The 16,093-nt window shown below is 64.7% G+C and overlaps 3 protein-coding genes across 4 annotated transcripts; 1 reads left to right on the plus strand and 2 right to left on the minus strand.

The window, feature by feature from the left end:
• Positions 1-11: 11 nt before the first annotated feature.
• CHLRE_16g683650v5 (uncharacterized protein) lies at positions 12-5,013 on the plus strand. The gene is made up of 11 exons (XM_001692023.2): positions 12-82; positions 206-842; positions 1,138-1,269; positions 1,564-1,665; positions 1,953-2,069; positions 2,269-2,358; positions 2,563-2,675; positions 2,939-3,047; positions 3,263-3,331; positions 3,662-3,766; positions 4,054-5,013. The coding sequence occupies exons 1-11, from the start codon at positions 30-32 to the stop codon at positions 4,321-4,323; spliced, it is 1,797 nt and encodes a 598-aa protein (XP_001692075.2). The 5' UTR covers positions 12-29; the 3' UTR covers positions 4,324-5,013.
• A 2-nt stretch (positions 5,014-5,015) lies between these two features.
• On the minus strand, positions 5,016-6,461 carry CHLRE_16g683600v5 (uncharacterized protein). Of its 2 annotated transcripts, none has more exons than XM_043071493.1 (3): positions 6,046-6,461; positions 5,779-5,944; positions 5,016-5,652 (listed from the first exon to the last, which is right to left on the minus strand). In XM_043071493.1, exons 1-2 carry the CDS (start codon positions 6,338-6,340, stop codon positions 5,787-5,789), a joined length of 453 nt encoding a protein of 150 aa, XP_042915969.1. In that variant the 5' UTR covers positions 6,341-6,461; the 3' UTR covers positions 5,016-5,652; positions 5,779-5,786. The 2 variants fall into 2 exon arrangements, with proteins under 2 accessions (XP_042915969.1, XP_042915968.1); XM_043071494.1 differs by having other exon boundaries at positions 5,016-5,657.
• A 54-nt stretch (positions 6,462-6,515) lies between these two features.
• Positions 6,516-15,981, minus strand: CHLRE_16g683550v5 (uncharacterized protein). Its single transcript, XM_043071491.1, has 15 exons — positions 15,700-15,981; positions 15,529-15,611; positions 14,683-15,327; positions 13,528-14,454; positions 12,032-12,937; positions 10,760-11,859; positions 10,467-10,557; positions 9,904-10,139; positions 9,402-9,694; positions 8,930-9,272; positions 8,503-8,668; positions 8,250-8,324; positions 7,822-7,980; positions 7,289-7,459; positions 6,516-7,040 (listed from the first exon to the last, which is right to left on the minus strand). Exons 1-15 carry the CDS (start codon positions 15,776-15,778, stop codon positions 6,996-6,998), a joined length of 5,319 nt encoding a protein of 1,772 aa, XP_042915970.1. The 5' UTR covers positions 15,779-15,981; the 3' UTR covers positions 6,516-6,995.
• Positions 15,982-16,093: the final 112 nt, after the last annotated feature.

Raw genomic sequence — 16,093 nt, forward strand, 5'->3', positions numbered from 1 at the left:
ACGGTTGCTTTGGCAATCTGCAGCATGAAATGACAGCCGGGACCGTGGTGGAGATGAGCAACCTAAAGAATGGCGCAGACAGGTGCGTGGCAAGGCGTGCAACGGATGTGGAAAGCCCTTGCGCTGCTTCCCGAACTGGAGGCCAGTCAGCTCAGTTGAACTGCAATAAATAAGTATCATACATCGCGTCACGGTTCCACGACAGGGATGCAGCGGTCCAGGAGCGAATTGACGCAGCTGCGCGCCTGAACGCGCTCCTGTGCGCCGAGGTAGAGCGGCACATCTCCACGCTAGACCGGACGGAACATGAGCGGGATGCATGGGCAGCGCATGCCAAGGGCCTTGCGCAGAAGCTGGTTCAGGCGCGCAAGGATATCGCTCGCCTCGAGCGCGCGCTTGCTGTCGCTGGGACCCCAGCGCCACCGGCCTCCAACGCGGCGACGGAAAACGCAGACGAGGACGCCCGCCAGGTCGCGGAGCTTTTGCAGCTAGAGGCGACGGCGGTGGCGCTGGCGGGGCCAGGGCCGGCCGGCGGCAGCAAGGCCGCGGAGCGGCGAGCCGCAGCGGCCGCGTTGTATCCGGCCTCAGTTCTCTCGGCGACGGCGGAGACGCGGACGGCAATGGCCGCCGAGGCGGCGGCCGCGGCCGTGGCAGGGTCCGACGGCAGTGCCTTCGCCTCTTCGGCGCCAGCGGCGACGACAGCCGGGTCCGCGACGGCAGGCGAGGGCGCGGGGCCGGTGCCGGAGCAGGTGCCCATCAGCCCAACCCCCAACCAGCAGCGGGTGCTGGAGGCGCTGGTACGGCGAGGCCAGGCCATGGGATGGATCATTGACCAGAGCGAGGTGAGGAGCTGGGATGAAGGGCTGGCGGGCTGGAGGGAGAGGCGCAAGTGGGGGAGGGCGTGCGGCGTGGTTGGGGGTCGGTAGAACGCGGGTCGCGCCGGTGCAGCCGGGAGCGGAGGGACGGCGAGAGGTAGCGGCAGCGGGGCGGGGCCTGGCAGCTGAAGGGTAGCCGGATGGCGCATGGGGTACGGTGCTATGCGTACACTCTAGCGTAGAATTGGGACGCCGTCTTCTACGTCCTGTACGTTACCACCACGTGGGCTGCGCCCCGCTTCTGGGCCATGTTACCCTGTAGGTGGCGCTGGGGCCGGTGCTGGGCGAGGGCGAGTTCGGAGTGACTTACCTGGGCACGTGGCGGCACGCCAGTGTGGCGGTGAAGATTGTGCGGCTGCGGCACGCCGCCGAGCTCACCAGCTTCCTGCGCGAGGTCCGTGCAGGGTTGGAGGACTGTGGGAAAAGAGCGGGTGGTAGGCTGGAGAGAGGGTGGGCTGAAGGATGGAGACATGGTGGAGTGGGGGATGGGGATGGGGGAAGGCAGAAGGGGATGGGGGGGTTAGAGCTTTGAACGAGGCATACAGGAGGGGCCGTGTAGCAAGGGAGTTGGAGCTGGCCGGAAGGCGTGCTCGGGTCATCGGCGCGGGACATCGGCCAACGTGCCAACGTGCCACCACCACACCACCCTGCAATTGTCAGCTTCGCACCACGCCTCTTCTCTACCCAGGTTGAGACCATGTCGTACATCCGGCACCCCAACGTGGTCCCCTTCTTGGGCGCCTGCCTGTCGGGCACGGACAAGCTGAGCCTGGTGACCGAGTATATGACGGTGAGGGGCGGTGGGGAGCAGGGCTGTGAGGAGCGGTGAGGGGCGGGCTGTGGGGCTGTTTGGCATGGACGAGTAGCGAGGCCGCTGAGGACCGAGCACTATGTTAGAAAGCCAAATGTGAGCAAACACGCAGGACTGCGCATGCGATGCGCGCCGGGCACATGCGTGTTTGTTGGATGGGCGCGCTTGCGTAGGCCAGCGCTGGTCCGTCGGGTAGCGCGCCTGCTCCCGTAAGCCTCCTAGCCCTCGAAGCCCTGCGTCTGTTGCGCCGGCGGCTGTGCGTGCAGGGCGGCACTCTGGCTGACTGGCTGCACCCGGGCGGCATGCCGGCGCCAGGCTCCTCCAGCGGCACCCTCACGCAGCCGGTGCGGCCGCTGCTGGAGCGGCTCAAAATGGCGCACCAGGTCAGGAGGCGGGGGGCAGGGGTCGGGATGGCATGTGGGCCGGCAGGATTTGGCGGTAGTATTGCCAACATGAGCTATGAGTGCCGCAAGCGTAGACCCGAGGTTCATCGTTCGGTGTACCAAGCCCGCGACTCTCAATTTAAGGGGTGGTACTGACCGCGGCGCCAACTTGCCATGCTGCGCCGACACCTCGCCGCAGGTGGCTCTGGGCATGTGCCCGCTGGAGGCCTGCCGGCCGTCCATACTGCACCGCGACCTCAAAGCCGCCAACGTCTACCTAGACAACAAGGTGGGGGGCGGGGGGCTTTGCGCGTGTGTGGGTGTGGGTTTGTGTGTGTGCGTGTGCGTGCCGGATCAGACAGAACGTGTTAACGCGAAGGGTGTTGCAGGCGCACTTGTCATTTACCGTGTCGCGCGCACACCAGCCAAAACCAGCTAACGTGGGGCCTGCGCTGTGGGACGTGTGTTGCGGCCTGCTGCTGCCGCCTCACAGGGCGTGGCACGGGTGGGTGACTTCGGCCTGAGCCGGCGGCTGTTGGAGGAGGCACGCGCCTCACTCACGGGCGAGACCGGCACCTACCTGTACATGGCGCCCGAGGTGATGAGGTGAGGCGGGGAGGGGAGGAGAGGGGAGGGGAGGAGAGGTAAGCAGGGTGTGGTGCTTGGCTCAAAGCGGGTATGTATGCGACCGTTCACAACAGCTCAAGGGGGGAGGGGTGGAAGGCTGCAGGCATGTGCGTGCTGACAAGCTCGTGTCCCTTAACCTATTGTGCTTCGGTGCGGAGACTGCGGACGTGCGTAGTCCGGATGTTCTCTGATGCACGGCTCTCACACAGCACTCACACGGGCACCCGTACGGCACGTGACAGGCACGAGGTGTACGACAGCAAGGCGGACGTATGGAGCTGGGGTGTGCTGCTGAGCGAGTGTATCACGTGCGCCATGCCGTACGGCCACACGTTCATGACGCCCGTGCAGGTGCGATGTGCGCGGATGACTGTACGGTAGAAGCGCGACCTAAGGGCGTCTGATAATGCGGATTTGTAGCGCACTTGCAAACTTGTCAGCAGCCCGAATCGCCGTGTCCAGATGCAAGGCGCTACCCCTTGCCTTGGCTCGTGGATTTGTGCAGCTAGCGTGCAAATACAACACACCGACGCCCACGTCCCCACGCGCTATCGCCGTCGCCACAGGTGGCCATGGCTGTGAGCGAGGAGTCGCTAGCGCCCGAGGTGCCGGCCAGCCTCAACGAGGAAATAAAGGTGGGGGTGGGGGCCTGGCGCTTGGATGGGTCGGGCAGCTGACGGGTGGTTTTACCAAGGTAGGCAGAGGCGCGGGGCGGGGCCGGTGGCGTTGCGGTGAGCTGCAAGCTGTGGGCGAGTACTCAGCGTGCTTATCCCTTCCTTGCCTCGCACCCGAATACCCGCAACCCGCACATCTGCGCGCACACACACGCTCACCAATGTTTTCCTTGTGCTCTTTAACACACGCACACCACATACGGTACGCTGTCAGATCCTTTGCTTGCGCTCCCAGAGTTGCACGCACACACGCGCATGATCTGTATCCCCATGCCGTGTATGTCTGCGCAGCTGGTGCTGCGGCTGGCCTGCCAGTTTGAGCCCGACCTACGCCCGGACTTCGCCGCGCTTGCGGACATGCTGGGGGGAGCCATTCGGCACATGGAGGCGCAGCAGGTATGCGACAGGAGGCGGGGGAGGTTGTAAATTCCAGGGAGGAGAGGGAGGGAGGGAACAAGGAGCAAGGGGAGGGGGACAGGAGGGAGTGGGGCAAATGAGGAGGGTGCTTTCACCATACCCTGTGGGTGGCACCGTGGGAACGGAGGAGACTCGGGGAGATGGGCGGGCGGGCGGGTACGTGAAGTTGGTTCCGCGGTGGTGGCGCGCATCAGCATTCCGCGCCGGCCCCGACCCACCCAACGCCACGCCCGCACCCATGCCTGCGCCCATTTCCTTTCCCGCAGTCGCCTCGGCCCACGCTGCTGGCCTCTCTGCAGTCCAACCTGCTAGGCGGCTGGAGTGCGGCGTGGGGCTGGGGCACCGCCTACCCGAGGGTGCACGGCGGCAAGGCGGGTGTGGGGGCGGCGGGGGCAGGTATCAAGCCCTCGGCGCACAAGCGCGGCGGCGTGCGCATGCCGGGCGCGACCGAGGTGCTGGCGGAGCATGGGAAGGTGCAGGGGCAGGTGGCAGGCGCGGGTGAGGGCGGCAGGGGGCAAGAGCGGGGGCCGTCGTAATGGTAGTAGCAGGGGTGTAAAGCAGGGGGAAGGGGCAGGTGTGGGTGCGGGGTGCAAGGGTGGGGGCCAGGCGGGCAACATGCCGCAATGTCCGCGGTTTGCGCATGTGAACGTGCATCAGGGGGTCTTGCCTGATGTTGTGCGGCTTGGCAAGGGGTGGCGGCTGTTGCGGTTGTGGCGGCGGAAGCGGCATGCTTGCACGAGTGCATATGGGGATACTGACATGAAAGTGTGATGCTACCAGGAGAGACGAGGAGCCCTTGCGGCTCGGTCAGTCCTGTCACGGGTTCAGGAATGCACACTTCCAACCTTATAACACAGCATCTTACGGCATTCCCGTTGTTCCCTCGCTCCGAACGACAATGGATGTCCTGTGGGCTGTGGCGCGTGGATAGGGCGGACACGGGCTCTCTTGAATCCTGTACAGATTGGGTGAGGACGCAACGTCTGGTGCCGTTGAGAACATGAGCTAGGGCTGCGGCTGCTGAGGGCGGCTGTAGGTATGTACGGCGCTAAGGATGTGGTGTGAACGGCTACGAGCGAGCCTACAACAGCGCGGGGGGGGGAGGTGATGGCAAAAGTAGTGGTCACTGGGCTTGAATTCTGTAGGGAAGCCCTTGGCTTACTTTTAGCCCGAACTGTTTACATTTCGTCAACCTGGACCCGGGCAAAATAGATTACGGTAACATTCGGACGTGACAAGTGTTCCCCGGTCACGGGAAAAGGGGCTGAGCCCCTCCACAGTCTGAGGCCGAACAACCTCATCGCCCGGACATAGCCCGATAGCCGGGGTCGGTTTCCACAGGCACATAGCCAAAGGTGCCCAGCAATCGCGATGCCACAGCAGAGCCAACCGCAGCCAGACGCAGCACAGTTGTCAACAGCCGCACTGCTTGTCATGCCGCTACGCATGCCTTGCCAGCCCCACCGCGGACCGCTACGTAGACACCGCCAGCCGGCTCCTCGGCCTGCAACAGGGTCATCCGCGCAGCACAGTCTCCATCGGGTAGCTCAAGCCTTCTCATGGCTGATTGCAACCCAGCCCAAGCGAGCAGAAACTGTTTTGACGAAGCATGCCACCATGTGCATCTTCTGCTAATGCCTCTGTGCCCAGTCCTGCTACAGCTGTCCAGCCACCGTGCCCTGACTCATTCCGCCACCACTGCCACCCACGGCCTCATCACCACGCACGATCGCGGCTTCTGTCTTCCAGCAGCCGCGCCTCGTCCGGCTGTGCCGGCTGCTCCTGCAGACGGCACCTCCCCCACTCTCAGCACCTCCACGTGCACCTTCGCCGCCGCCAGCGCCGCCAGCCAGGCGTGTTCGTTCCTGCTCTACAGCGAGGCAGGGGTGAGGCAGGGGTGAGGCAAGGGTGAGGCAGCAGCAGGGGTGTACGTAGTACGGTAATCCCCTGTAATTTAGCGCGTGTTAGCATGCAGCTGTCGTTACCCCTACCTTACGACTTATGGCGCCTCGTTCAGGAGCTTCACGAGCTCCTCCATGTTCTCGATGAGGCTGCACTGCCAGCCGAGCTTGTCACGCAGCAGGCGAACAGCACCCGCCTCCTTCAGCTTCTTCGCCGAGTTGATGAGAACCTCGTCCAGCGCTTTGTGCTGGTCATCTGCATGAAGAATACAGATACGGGTTTCGTCGGTGCAACGAATCAGGGCTACGCGCGCGCGACGGAGGGGGCCGTTAGCGACATGCTCTTTCCCTGCTGACCGTTCAGCGTGTAGTTCTTGTCCGCAAACTCCGCGAACTCTTCAGGTGAGCAATCCAGCTTGGCCGCCTTGGCAAGATCACCCACAAGCTGGCTGTTCTCTTTGATGAAACCCTTCATGCCGCTGCTGCAGGTTGACCCGCTCCGAGGCTTGCCAGAAATGACTCTGGCAATGAACGTGCTAGCGAGAGCGATGACCTCGGGCTTCAGCACGAGCCGCCGAAACGCCTCGTCCTCTGCCGCTCGCTCCTCAAGCATCTTGCTGGTCTGCAGCTGCTGCTCATGCGCGGCCTTCATACGTTCATCCAGGTCCACTAACTTATGATTGTAACACAGGACACTGAGGAAGCGGACTTCCTTTGAACCGATGGGCACTCCTCTTCGCGTGTCCTCTTCGCTTAGCTTTGACTTTGCTGCTTTAAGTGCGTCACCCACAGTGGCAGTGCATAGGGGACTATATTGTAAAACTCTCATTAACTTCTGTGCGCAGCGCGTGGTGGCCGGGGTAAGCCGCGCGCATCGCGGCGCGCTCGTACAGAGAGTTCGTGTGCATGTGGCGGTTCATGGCGGTCATCTCTAGCGTGCCGTCTAGCGTGCCGTGTAGTCTGTAACGTGGAATAGCTTAGGCCACGATCCAGCAAGGACGGCGGCACGCGTACGGCATACAGCAGCGGACAGAGTCAGGGGTGGACGGAGTGGATGAGGGTGGATGGCAGTTTCCGACGTTAAATCGAGCTATAGCATCGCCATCTTTTATACCGTACACGCCTGACGGCCGATATCCTGGTTCTGTGCCACTCAGCTTCCTGCCTGGTATCACCACACACAACCCACGACCACATCCTGCGACCCTGCGCACTGTGTGTGATGTCCGTAGGTGCTCCGCCTCCGTCGCACCCGCGTTGCACCCCACGCATCGCTGCCGTTGCATCTACAACCCTCATCTGTCGCTTCAAGACCACACGTCGCGGACGTACCGCCGCTCTCGTGTCAGGTTCTGTGGGATGGAATACAAACACGGGGGGCCAGGCGGAACACACAAGTGTCAGTCAGCATGCACGCCAGGCCCGCGCAGCACCCTTGCCGCGAAAGTGTTTGTCCAGTCGCGTAGCCAACACACAACCGATCGCAGCATACCTGTGCCGCCAACCTCGCTCCTCCGCGGACCCTCACACCCTCACCTTCCACGGCCATTCCCCGCGCCCCCGCCCGCCCCCCCCCCCCAAATAAGGCTGCGAGACACACCTGTAGGAAGGCCGTTGCGTCGGCCTCGCTCAGGCCGCCGTGTGTGCCAGCCACAGCGATGAGTGCGGCGTGCACGTCCTTGGCCATGGCCGCGCCGTCGCCGCACACGTACAAGTAGCCGCCCGCCTGCAGCAGGCCCCACACCTTCTCGCCCTGCGCCTTGATCAGGTCCTGCGTCGGCACCACAGACCGTGACACAGGGTCGGCGATGGCGATGTCAAAGCCGCGGTGCAAGGTGAGTGTCCACAATCGGAGGCGCGAGTGGTTGGCAAGCGGCGAGCTGCAGGCGACTGACGGATTTAGATTTATGCCCCACTTTGCCAGCCCCTGTGCCGTGACAAACGCAGCAGAATTGACGTCCGAGTCAACCAGCCCCTCTCGCCCATGCTGCCAGGCACCCTTGATCCACTCACCCCGCCCAGTCCGCCTCCCCCTTTCCCCGCCCCACACAGCCCTCCCCTCCCCTCACTTCAAGGGTGAAGCCCCCCTCCTCCCCACCCCACATGCAATCCCACCGCGCCCTCCTCCCTCACCTGCACGTACACCTTGGTCTCCTGCGCCCTGCTGAAGGCCACGTGCAGCGCCGACAGTGTGCCCTCCGCCTTCATGAGCTCCAGCTCCTCCTTGAAGATGTAGTCCTCGTCCTCGCGCCGGCAGCCGAAGAACAGCACAGCCTCGCCCACTGACTCGGGCTGTACCGGAGGGAAGGAAAAGGAGGGGGAGACCGGGGTTGCGAGGTTAGAGCAGTGGGACCAAGGTGCAGCGGGCAACACAACAGGGGAAGGAGCGGGAGGGAGGGGGTGACCCAAATTCCAATACTAACCCGAGACCGAGGAGCTGCGGGAGGGGGGAAGTGAGACGTTGTGAGGTGGCAGCGCTCATACAAGGTGGTGGAGTTGGAGTTTGTGGAGTGGGGGCGGCGTGTACGGTATGCAGCACCACCGTGCTCGCACCGGCTCACCTTGTTCTCGCGGATTAGCGCGCGGCGCTCCTGCAGGAAGCCGCGGAACGGCGCCACACCCGTGCCGGGGCCCACCTGCGCGTAGACAGACAATGGCGCACATGCGGTGGGGGGTCGGGATCAAGTGCCGCATGGCGTATACTTGGTTGCGCGGGGGTGGGGGGAGACCTGCCAGCGAACTGACACGGGTTGCCCGCCACTGCCACGCTGCCACTGCCCCTACATCTGCCGTGCGCACATGGCCCGCACGCACCATGATGAGCGGGCTGGACAGGTCCGCGGGCGGCTTGAAGTCGGCGGAGCGGCGCAGGTAGATGGGCACCCACACGGGGTTGGCGGGGTTGCTGATGCCCTCCGTGGTCCAGGGCGAGGCCAGGCGGTCAAGCCAGGCCGACGCCACGCCCAGCCGCGTGCCGTACCTGCAGGCGTGTCAGTGCCGTACCGTGGACCGGCGTGGTTAGTCCGTTTGTGCGCGAGCGCCGTCACAGCTCGGCAAGCACGAGTGCAACCACTCCAACTCCATTCCTGCGCGCACTTCCCAGATCTGACACAGCGGCCCGGTTCTACCGGTACGCCCACAGGCCGCCAAACTAAAAGCCTCCACTGCCCCCTCGCCTCTCTCTCGCTCCCACATGGCTCCAAAGCTCCCAGCGCCCGGCTCCCGCGCCTTCACCGCTCACCGCGTCTTGAAGCGCACTACGCTCAACGCCACGCTCAGCCGGTTGGGCCCCTTGGCGCTGTCGCGGCGGCTGCTGGTGATGCTGTACATGCGCGGCGCCAGCGGCGGCAGCGCGTCCAGCAGCGCATCCAGCGGCGGCGTGACGGAGGGGAAGCGCACCAACAGGTCCAGCAGCGAGGGCTGGTGCTCCGCAATCTCGTGCGCATAGGCGTCCTTGCCGCCCTTGGCGGACAGGAACAGCAGCGTGCGCTTTTCGGACGCGTCGTGCGCGTGCTCCGCCAGCAGCCGCAGCAGGCTCTTGCGCGCGGGGCTGGTCAGGTCCACGCAGTTAGCAAACGCGTAGCCTGTGGGGTTGAGGGTTGGGTTGGTGGAGGTTGGATGAGCCCGGATGCGGTGGTAAATTGTGTGACTACGTGCGCCCTTACTCGGACAAACAAAACTCATGCGAGCGCTGCCACCCGCTGGTGCCTCACCAATGCTGCACGGGCTGGGGATGTGCGTCGCGGGCCGGCCGGCGGGCGTGGCCGGCGCGGCCTCGCCCGCCTCTGACGCCGCGTCGCCAGCCTGCGAGGTGTCCTTTGGCGCGGAGATGTAAAACACGCGGTCTGCGTTGAGGTTGAGGCGCTTGCACAGGTTGGCGACCAGGTCTGGGTGGTTGGCGGGCAGCACACCGATGGCGTCGCCGGGGCTGTAGGCGATGTTGGAGCCGCGGATGGACAGCTCCAGGTGCAGCACCTTGCGGTCCGACCAGAACGCCGTCTCGTAGCTGCGGCAGGCAGCACGCAAGAGGGCGGGAGGGAGGAAGGGAGGGAAGGGGGAGGCTGTTGCATGTATGAGCAGGCGAACGCGAGAACAGGGGTGTAATCGATGCCAGAACCTGCAAGCAAAGGTCGAGGAAGCAACCCAGAGCCCGTCGCATGTGCAGGCACAAGCCACCAACGCCCGCTCGCCCGCGTGTGCGACCGCCCCACCCACCGGGCGTCGGAGATGTGCGCCCAGAAGGGCTGCTGCGGCGAGTACATGCCCCCTGGGTCCAGCTTGTGTCGCTCCTCGCGGCTGGGCCGCAGCATCTCCCGCGTCAGCACGCCGTCCGTGCGCTTCTCGTCCTTCTCCCACAGCAGCCGCAGCCGGCACGGCAGCAGCGCGGGCGCGCCCTTGGTGTCCACACCCACCGGCGCCAGGCCCAGAAGCAGGCCGTAGGCCTTCTCATCCTGTGAAATGTCAATGGGCAACAAAGAACCATGAAGATTGTTCAAGCGCACGGTTTAGGCGTGAGGCATGAGGCATCAAGTCCTGCAGACCAGTCAGCTCAAGACTGCATCTCTACAAGCCCTGCAGGAGTCGCTCCTTACTCCCGGGCTATCTCTCCCCACCCCACCGACCTACCCCGTGCCCCTACCCGCTACCGCTACCGCTATCGCTATCGCTACCGCTATCGCTACCGCTATCGCTACCGCTACCGCTACCGCTATCGCTATCGCTACCGGTACCGTTACCACTACCTACACGCTCCACCATCACCTCCACCGCCGCCCCACCTTGCGCTTGACCACGTTCTCCTCGCGCTTGGGGAAGTTCACGTTGAGCGGCTTGGCCTGCAGCCGGGCCGGCTTCTCCAGCGAGCGCCGCCTGAGATGGAGGCGGCCATACGTTAGCGTAGGCAGTGAGGTACGAGGTTCCGCAAGGCGGTAGGGTACAGGGCACGTCTTCACTGCCACCCTGACTGTAGCCTAGCCCAACACCTGCCGCAACAACAAGAACGCGCCACCACCGCGCCAGCCCATCCTATCCTAACCCCCATAGCAACCCCACACCCCCACCGCAGCCCCACCTTGCCGCCTCCGCCACCATGTGCGACTTGCTCTTGAGGTCCACGCTGCGCCGCCACGTGCCCGTCGTGCCCGTGGCCGTGCTGGAAGCCACGCTGCCGCGCGAGTCCGGCCGCCCGCCGCCGCCGCGCACCGAGCCGCGCGGCGTCAACAGCATGTCATCGCCGCCGTCCTCCGTCTCGCGCGGCGATAGCAGTGGGTCGTCGCCGTCCTCTGTCGCCGCCTCTGGCAGCACCTTTAAGCCGCTGGGCTTGCCCTCCTTGGCGCCGGCTTCGGCCGCGGCCTCCGGTTCGGGCTCCTCCTCAAACACGCGGCTCTCCTTAATGGTGGGCAGGCCGTGGTCGTGAGCGCCCGGCGCAGCGCCCGCTTCCATGACAGAGAGCAGGGAGGAGGGCAGCAGCGAGCCGCCATCATCCGACGTGGCAGTGCTTGACGGCCGCTCGGGGTGTTGCGCAGCGGCGGCCAGCGCCGCCGCCGAGGCCTCCGCCTCCGCGAGCTCCTCCGCGTCAGCAGCGGCGGAGACGGTGGCAGCGGTCGCTGCCTCCTCAGCTGTGGTGGCCTCCGCGCCGGCGCGGGTTGCGGCCTCGGCGGCGACCATGTCAGCCGCCTCCTTGGCTGCCTTCTCCGCCGCCGCCTTTTCTGCGGCCTCCTTCTCTGCGGCCTCCTTAGCCGCCTTCTCCGCCGCCTCCTGCTCCGCCGCCTCCTTCTCCGCCGCCTCCTTCTCTGCGGCCTCCTTAGCCGCCTTCTCCGCGGTCTCCTTTTCTGCGGCCTCCTTCTCTGCAGCGTCCTTGGCCGCTTGTTCAGCGGCCTCCTTTTCCGCAGCCTCCTTTGCCGCCTTCTCGGCGGCCTCAGCTGCCTCCTTTGCTGCTGTCTCCGCCGCCTCCTTCTCCGCCGCCTCTGTCGCAGCCTTCTCAGCCGGCTCCTTTGCCGCCTTCTCAGCCGCCTCCTTCTCCGCTGCCGCCTTGGCAGCGGCCTCCGCGGCCACAGCCGCAGCTGCAGCTGCCGCCGCAATTTCGCTCTCGGAGGGCCCGACCTTCACCGCAGCCGGCTTCACGGCAGCAGTGGCCGATGGTGCATCGATGCTGACCGCCGCCATAGCGTCCTGCAAATGTTGAGATGCCATGCCACAAGCTCGTTCAGGCAAACAAGCCAATCGACACACACGCCACTACTTGATTGTCACGTCGTTGCACTGTAAAACTCGACAGCCTGCAGGCCTGCAAGCCCGAAGCCCTTAGTCTTTGCAGCAATGCAGCCCTGCGCACGCAATTTACCTGGCCCGCCGCAGTGGCCGCCGCGATGGCGGCCCATATCCCTGCAGTCCACCGATCCACAACGCTCTCGATGCCGTCGACCTCGTCCGCCTCCGCGCACGGGTAGAACTCGGCCGCGCCCAGCTCCGCCAGCCGGCTCTTGATCGCCCGGGGGGCGCCCATGAAGCGTGTGTAGTTGGAGTCGCCCAGGCCCAGCAGCGTGTACCGCACGCCAGCCAGCGGCGCGGGCTTGTCCTGCTTCTTGCGAAGCGCCACAAAGAAGTTTGTGGCGTTCTCCGGCGGGTCACCGTCGCCAGTGGAGGAGGCGATAACCACGAGCACGGGCGTGCGAGAGGGTGTGATGGCGGCGAATCCTAGCTCGTTGAGCGGCGCGCAGATGGCCTTGTAGCCCCTCTGAATGGCTTCCGCGGCCAGGTTGCGTGCGATCTCCTCGCCCGTACCCGTCTGGCTGGCGTAGGCAAAAGTGACGGGCGGCTTGGCGGGCTCTGCGGGAGGCTGTGCCGACTTGGCGGCCGTGTTCTCCTGCTTCGCAGCCGCCTCAGGTGCGGCTGCCGCCGCGGCCACAGTCAGCGACTCGGCTGAGTCGGCGTTTGGCTGCCCGCTGCGCAACTTGGCGAGCACTGCCGCGCCGCCTGTCGCTGCGACTGGCACCGCCGCCTCTTCCACCTTCGGGACCGCGCTTTTTGCCGAGGTCTCTGGCACCAAGCTGCGACTGGGGGCGTCCACCAGCGCCGGGGCGGTCGCTGCGACCGCCGACGGCGTCCCTGGCGTCGTCGGCGTCTGCGGCCCTGGTGTGCTGGGTTTAGACGGCATCGCCGACGCGGCCGGCGTTCGGGACATACCCGTCATCATCTCCACGGATCTACGCGATGGCCCCGAAGGGCCCGCCGTGACGGCCACCGGGGGCTGCATGCAATTGAACGCGCCGGTTGCATAGGTTCATTGCAATGAAGCACAGAGATAACGGTGCACGTATAATCATGTCAGATGTGCAGGCTAAGTATCTAAGCCCCGAGCCCGTCGTCGGGCCACTTCCGCCGGGCATCCAAACGTGCACGCCCCTTGCCCGCCGCACGTTTATACGCTTGTTGCAGCATAGCCAATAGATAGACTCCTTCAACGAAGGGTCAATAGGGAACGCGGTGCTTGGTGTCGCCATTTTCCGTTCACATGAAGACACTGGAAATGCGCCGCGTCAAGGCCATGCTAGTGCCTATAAACCTAAAATTCTTCCGTATCAGCTCATCGGCTAGTCATCGTATTCGGGAGCGCTGTAAAACTAGTCCGACTATTTGTTGCGGCCACATTCCTGTCCGAGTTGTGCCCGGCTGCGCTACGTGGCTGGTCACAACGTTAAGTAGATTGGAAATCGACTATGTATGGCGGTGTCGAAGCGGTGCACACCTCTCCCATCCGACACGCCATTCATCCCCCGTCCATTTCCTCCCTGTACCTAAAACACGCCCACGATGCCCGAACGTTCTCGCTCTCCTCACCTGGTCCGCTGCCTGGTCCTTTTGCGGCGCGATATCGGCATCCAGAGCGGTCCACAGCCCCTCGCTCCACGGATCCACAACGCTCTCGATGCCGTCGACCTCGTCCGCCTCCGCGCACGGGTAGAACTCGGCCGCACCCAGATCAAGCAGCCGGCCCTTGATGGCGCGGGATACATACATGAATCGCGTGTAGTTGGAGTCACCCAGACCCAAAAGCGTAAACTTCACGCCGACAAGCGGCTTGCCCTCCTGCTTCTTGCGAAGCGCCACAAAGAAAGCGCCGCTGTTGTCCGGCGGATCGCCGTCGCCAGTGGAGGACGCCACAATCACCAGATACGGCGTGCGGCCGGACGTGAGCGCGGCGTAGCCAAGCTCCGTCAGGGACATGCACTGCGCCTTGTAGCCCTTCTCCACCGCCTCCGCCGCCAGGTTGCGCGCAATCTCCGCGCCGGTGCCGGTCTGGCTGGCAAAGGCGAAGGTAAGCGGCGGCTTGGTCCCCGCCGTGGCCGCTACCGCCGGCGGCGGCGGCGCTGCCCGCTGCTGCTTGAGCCTCGCTAGGATGGCGTTGCCTCCGGTAGCGGCGGCGGCGGCGGGTGCAGGGGCTGCAGCCGTGGCGGCATCCTGCTTGCCAGGCGGCGCCGCAGCGGTGGCCACATGCACCACGACCCCTGCTTCAGCCACTGCTGCAGCAGGAGCCGACGAAGCGGCGGCGGCGGTGGTCGACGGTTCGATAGCAGCCGTCGCTGCGCCCCCCTCCATCGGTGCGGCGCGCTGCTGACGCAGCCGTGCCAGGATGGCGTTGCCGCCTGTAGCGGCAGATGACGTAGCACCTGTACTGGGCGCTGGCACGCTGGCGGACGGGGCAGCCACCGACACAGCAGCCACGGGTGCGGCCGCTGGGGCGGCAGCGGCGACCTCAGCAGGCGGCTGTGCGCGAGGACACATGGGAGGAATGGACAACGTTGATGCGCACAGCACGTGTGGCAAGGATGACGCTAGCATGTCCTGAGCTGATTGCTTCATCAGCAGCGACGCAGGCATGGGCAGGACAAAGTGCCGAACACAGGTCGGAGGAACCATCATCGATGCCTATTCACAGGCATGCCCTTGGCCTTTGTATGCACCGAAATTCCAGACACAAAGTGCAAGCCGCACCTGCTGCTCAGCAGCCGCCGGCGTCTCAGCCGCCAGCGCGGTCCACAGCCCCTCGCTCCACGGGTCCACAACGCTCTCGATGCCGTCGACCTCGTCCGCCTCCGCGCACGGGTAGAACTCGGCCGCACCCAGATCAAGCAGCCGGCCCTTGATGGCGCGGGATACATACATGAATCGCGTGTAGTTGGAGTCACCCAGACCCAAAAGCGTAAACTTCACGCCGACAAGCGGCTTGCCCTCCTGCTTCTTGCGAAGCGCCACAAAGAAAGCGCCGCTGTTGTCCGGCGGATCGCCGTCGCCAGTGGAGGACGCCACAATCACCAGATACGGCGTGCGGCCGGACGTGAGCGCGGCGTAGCCAAGCTCCGTCAGGGACATGCACTGCGCCTTGTAGCCCTTCTCCACCGCCTCCGCCGCCAGGTTGCGCGCAATCTCCGCGCCGGTGCCGGTCTGGCTGGCAAAGGCGAAGGTAAGCGGCGGCTTGGCCCCCGCCGTGGCCGCTACCGCCGGCGGCGGCGGCGCTGCCCGCTGCTGCTTGAGCCTCGCTAGGATGGCGTTGCCTCCGGTAGCGGCGGCGGCGGCGGGTGCCGCCGCCACCGCCCTTGCCGACGGAGGCGCTGCGTTGCCCGCGTTCATCGGCACCGCCTTTTGTGTCGTGCCAGCCAGCGTGCCATGGAATGCGAGGTACATGCAAAATTTCAGTAACTATAGGCGGCAGGGCGCAAAGTGGATGACGCAGGCAAAGGGCAGCTGTGCCCCACCTCCGCCCCAACGACAGCTGGCGGGCACGAATGGGCGCCGGACGCGGACGCAGGCCCGCCACGCCGCACACAACGCTGCGCCTACCTTGTCATTGCTTTCCTTGGTTTCGGACTTCCTCGCCGCTTTGTCGCCTCCCTTTGGTGAGGTCTTCCGCTTTTGGGCGGACGCTGCGCGAGCATGAGCCGTCGGAGGTTGATGATCGGGTCCAAACAAGGATTTGGGGCGCATCTGCACTGTAATCTTCTGCGCACGTACCTGCCAGCAGAAAGGTCGCCAGAGGGGTCAGGAGCAGCAGCGCCCCAAAGCCCCCAGCGACCGCGACGCCTATTTTCATTCTCGTGACGCGAAGGCCTCGATAGCCACCGTTCAGTTAGATGATTCTAGAAGCTGCATACGGTTGCAATTAGTTTTATAGCGATATCAATAGCTTCAGAGCAGCGAGCGGCCGTTCGTTGGTCTTCGTCGTGGCGAAAGCAAGTAACTGGCCATGTGAGTAAGAAGCGTGTCTTATGTTAGAGGAATTCGCTGCATATGAAGAGCGACTGTGCGAATTGGCTTGCACGGCGACAATTACAGCAATTGTTCTCCGCGGAACAGGCGCATCGCCCTGTGCCCTGTGATGCGAAGTATCAACATTACAATCAGCACA

The sequence above is a fragment of the Chlamydomonas reinhardtii genome, chromosome 16 (assembly GCF_000002595.2).
Source record: "Chlamydomonas reinhardtii strain CC-503 cw92 mt+ chromosome 16, whole genome shotgun sequence".
NCBI classification, from domain to species: Eukaryota; Viridiplantae; Chlorophyta; class Chlorophyceae; order Chlamydomonadales; family Chlamydomonadaceae; genus Chlamydomonas; species Chlamydomonas reinhardtii.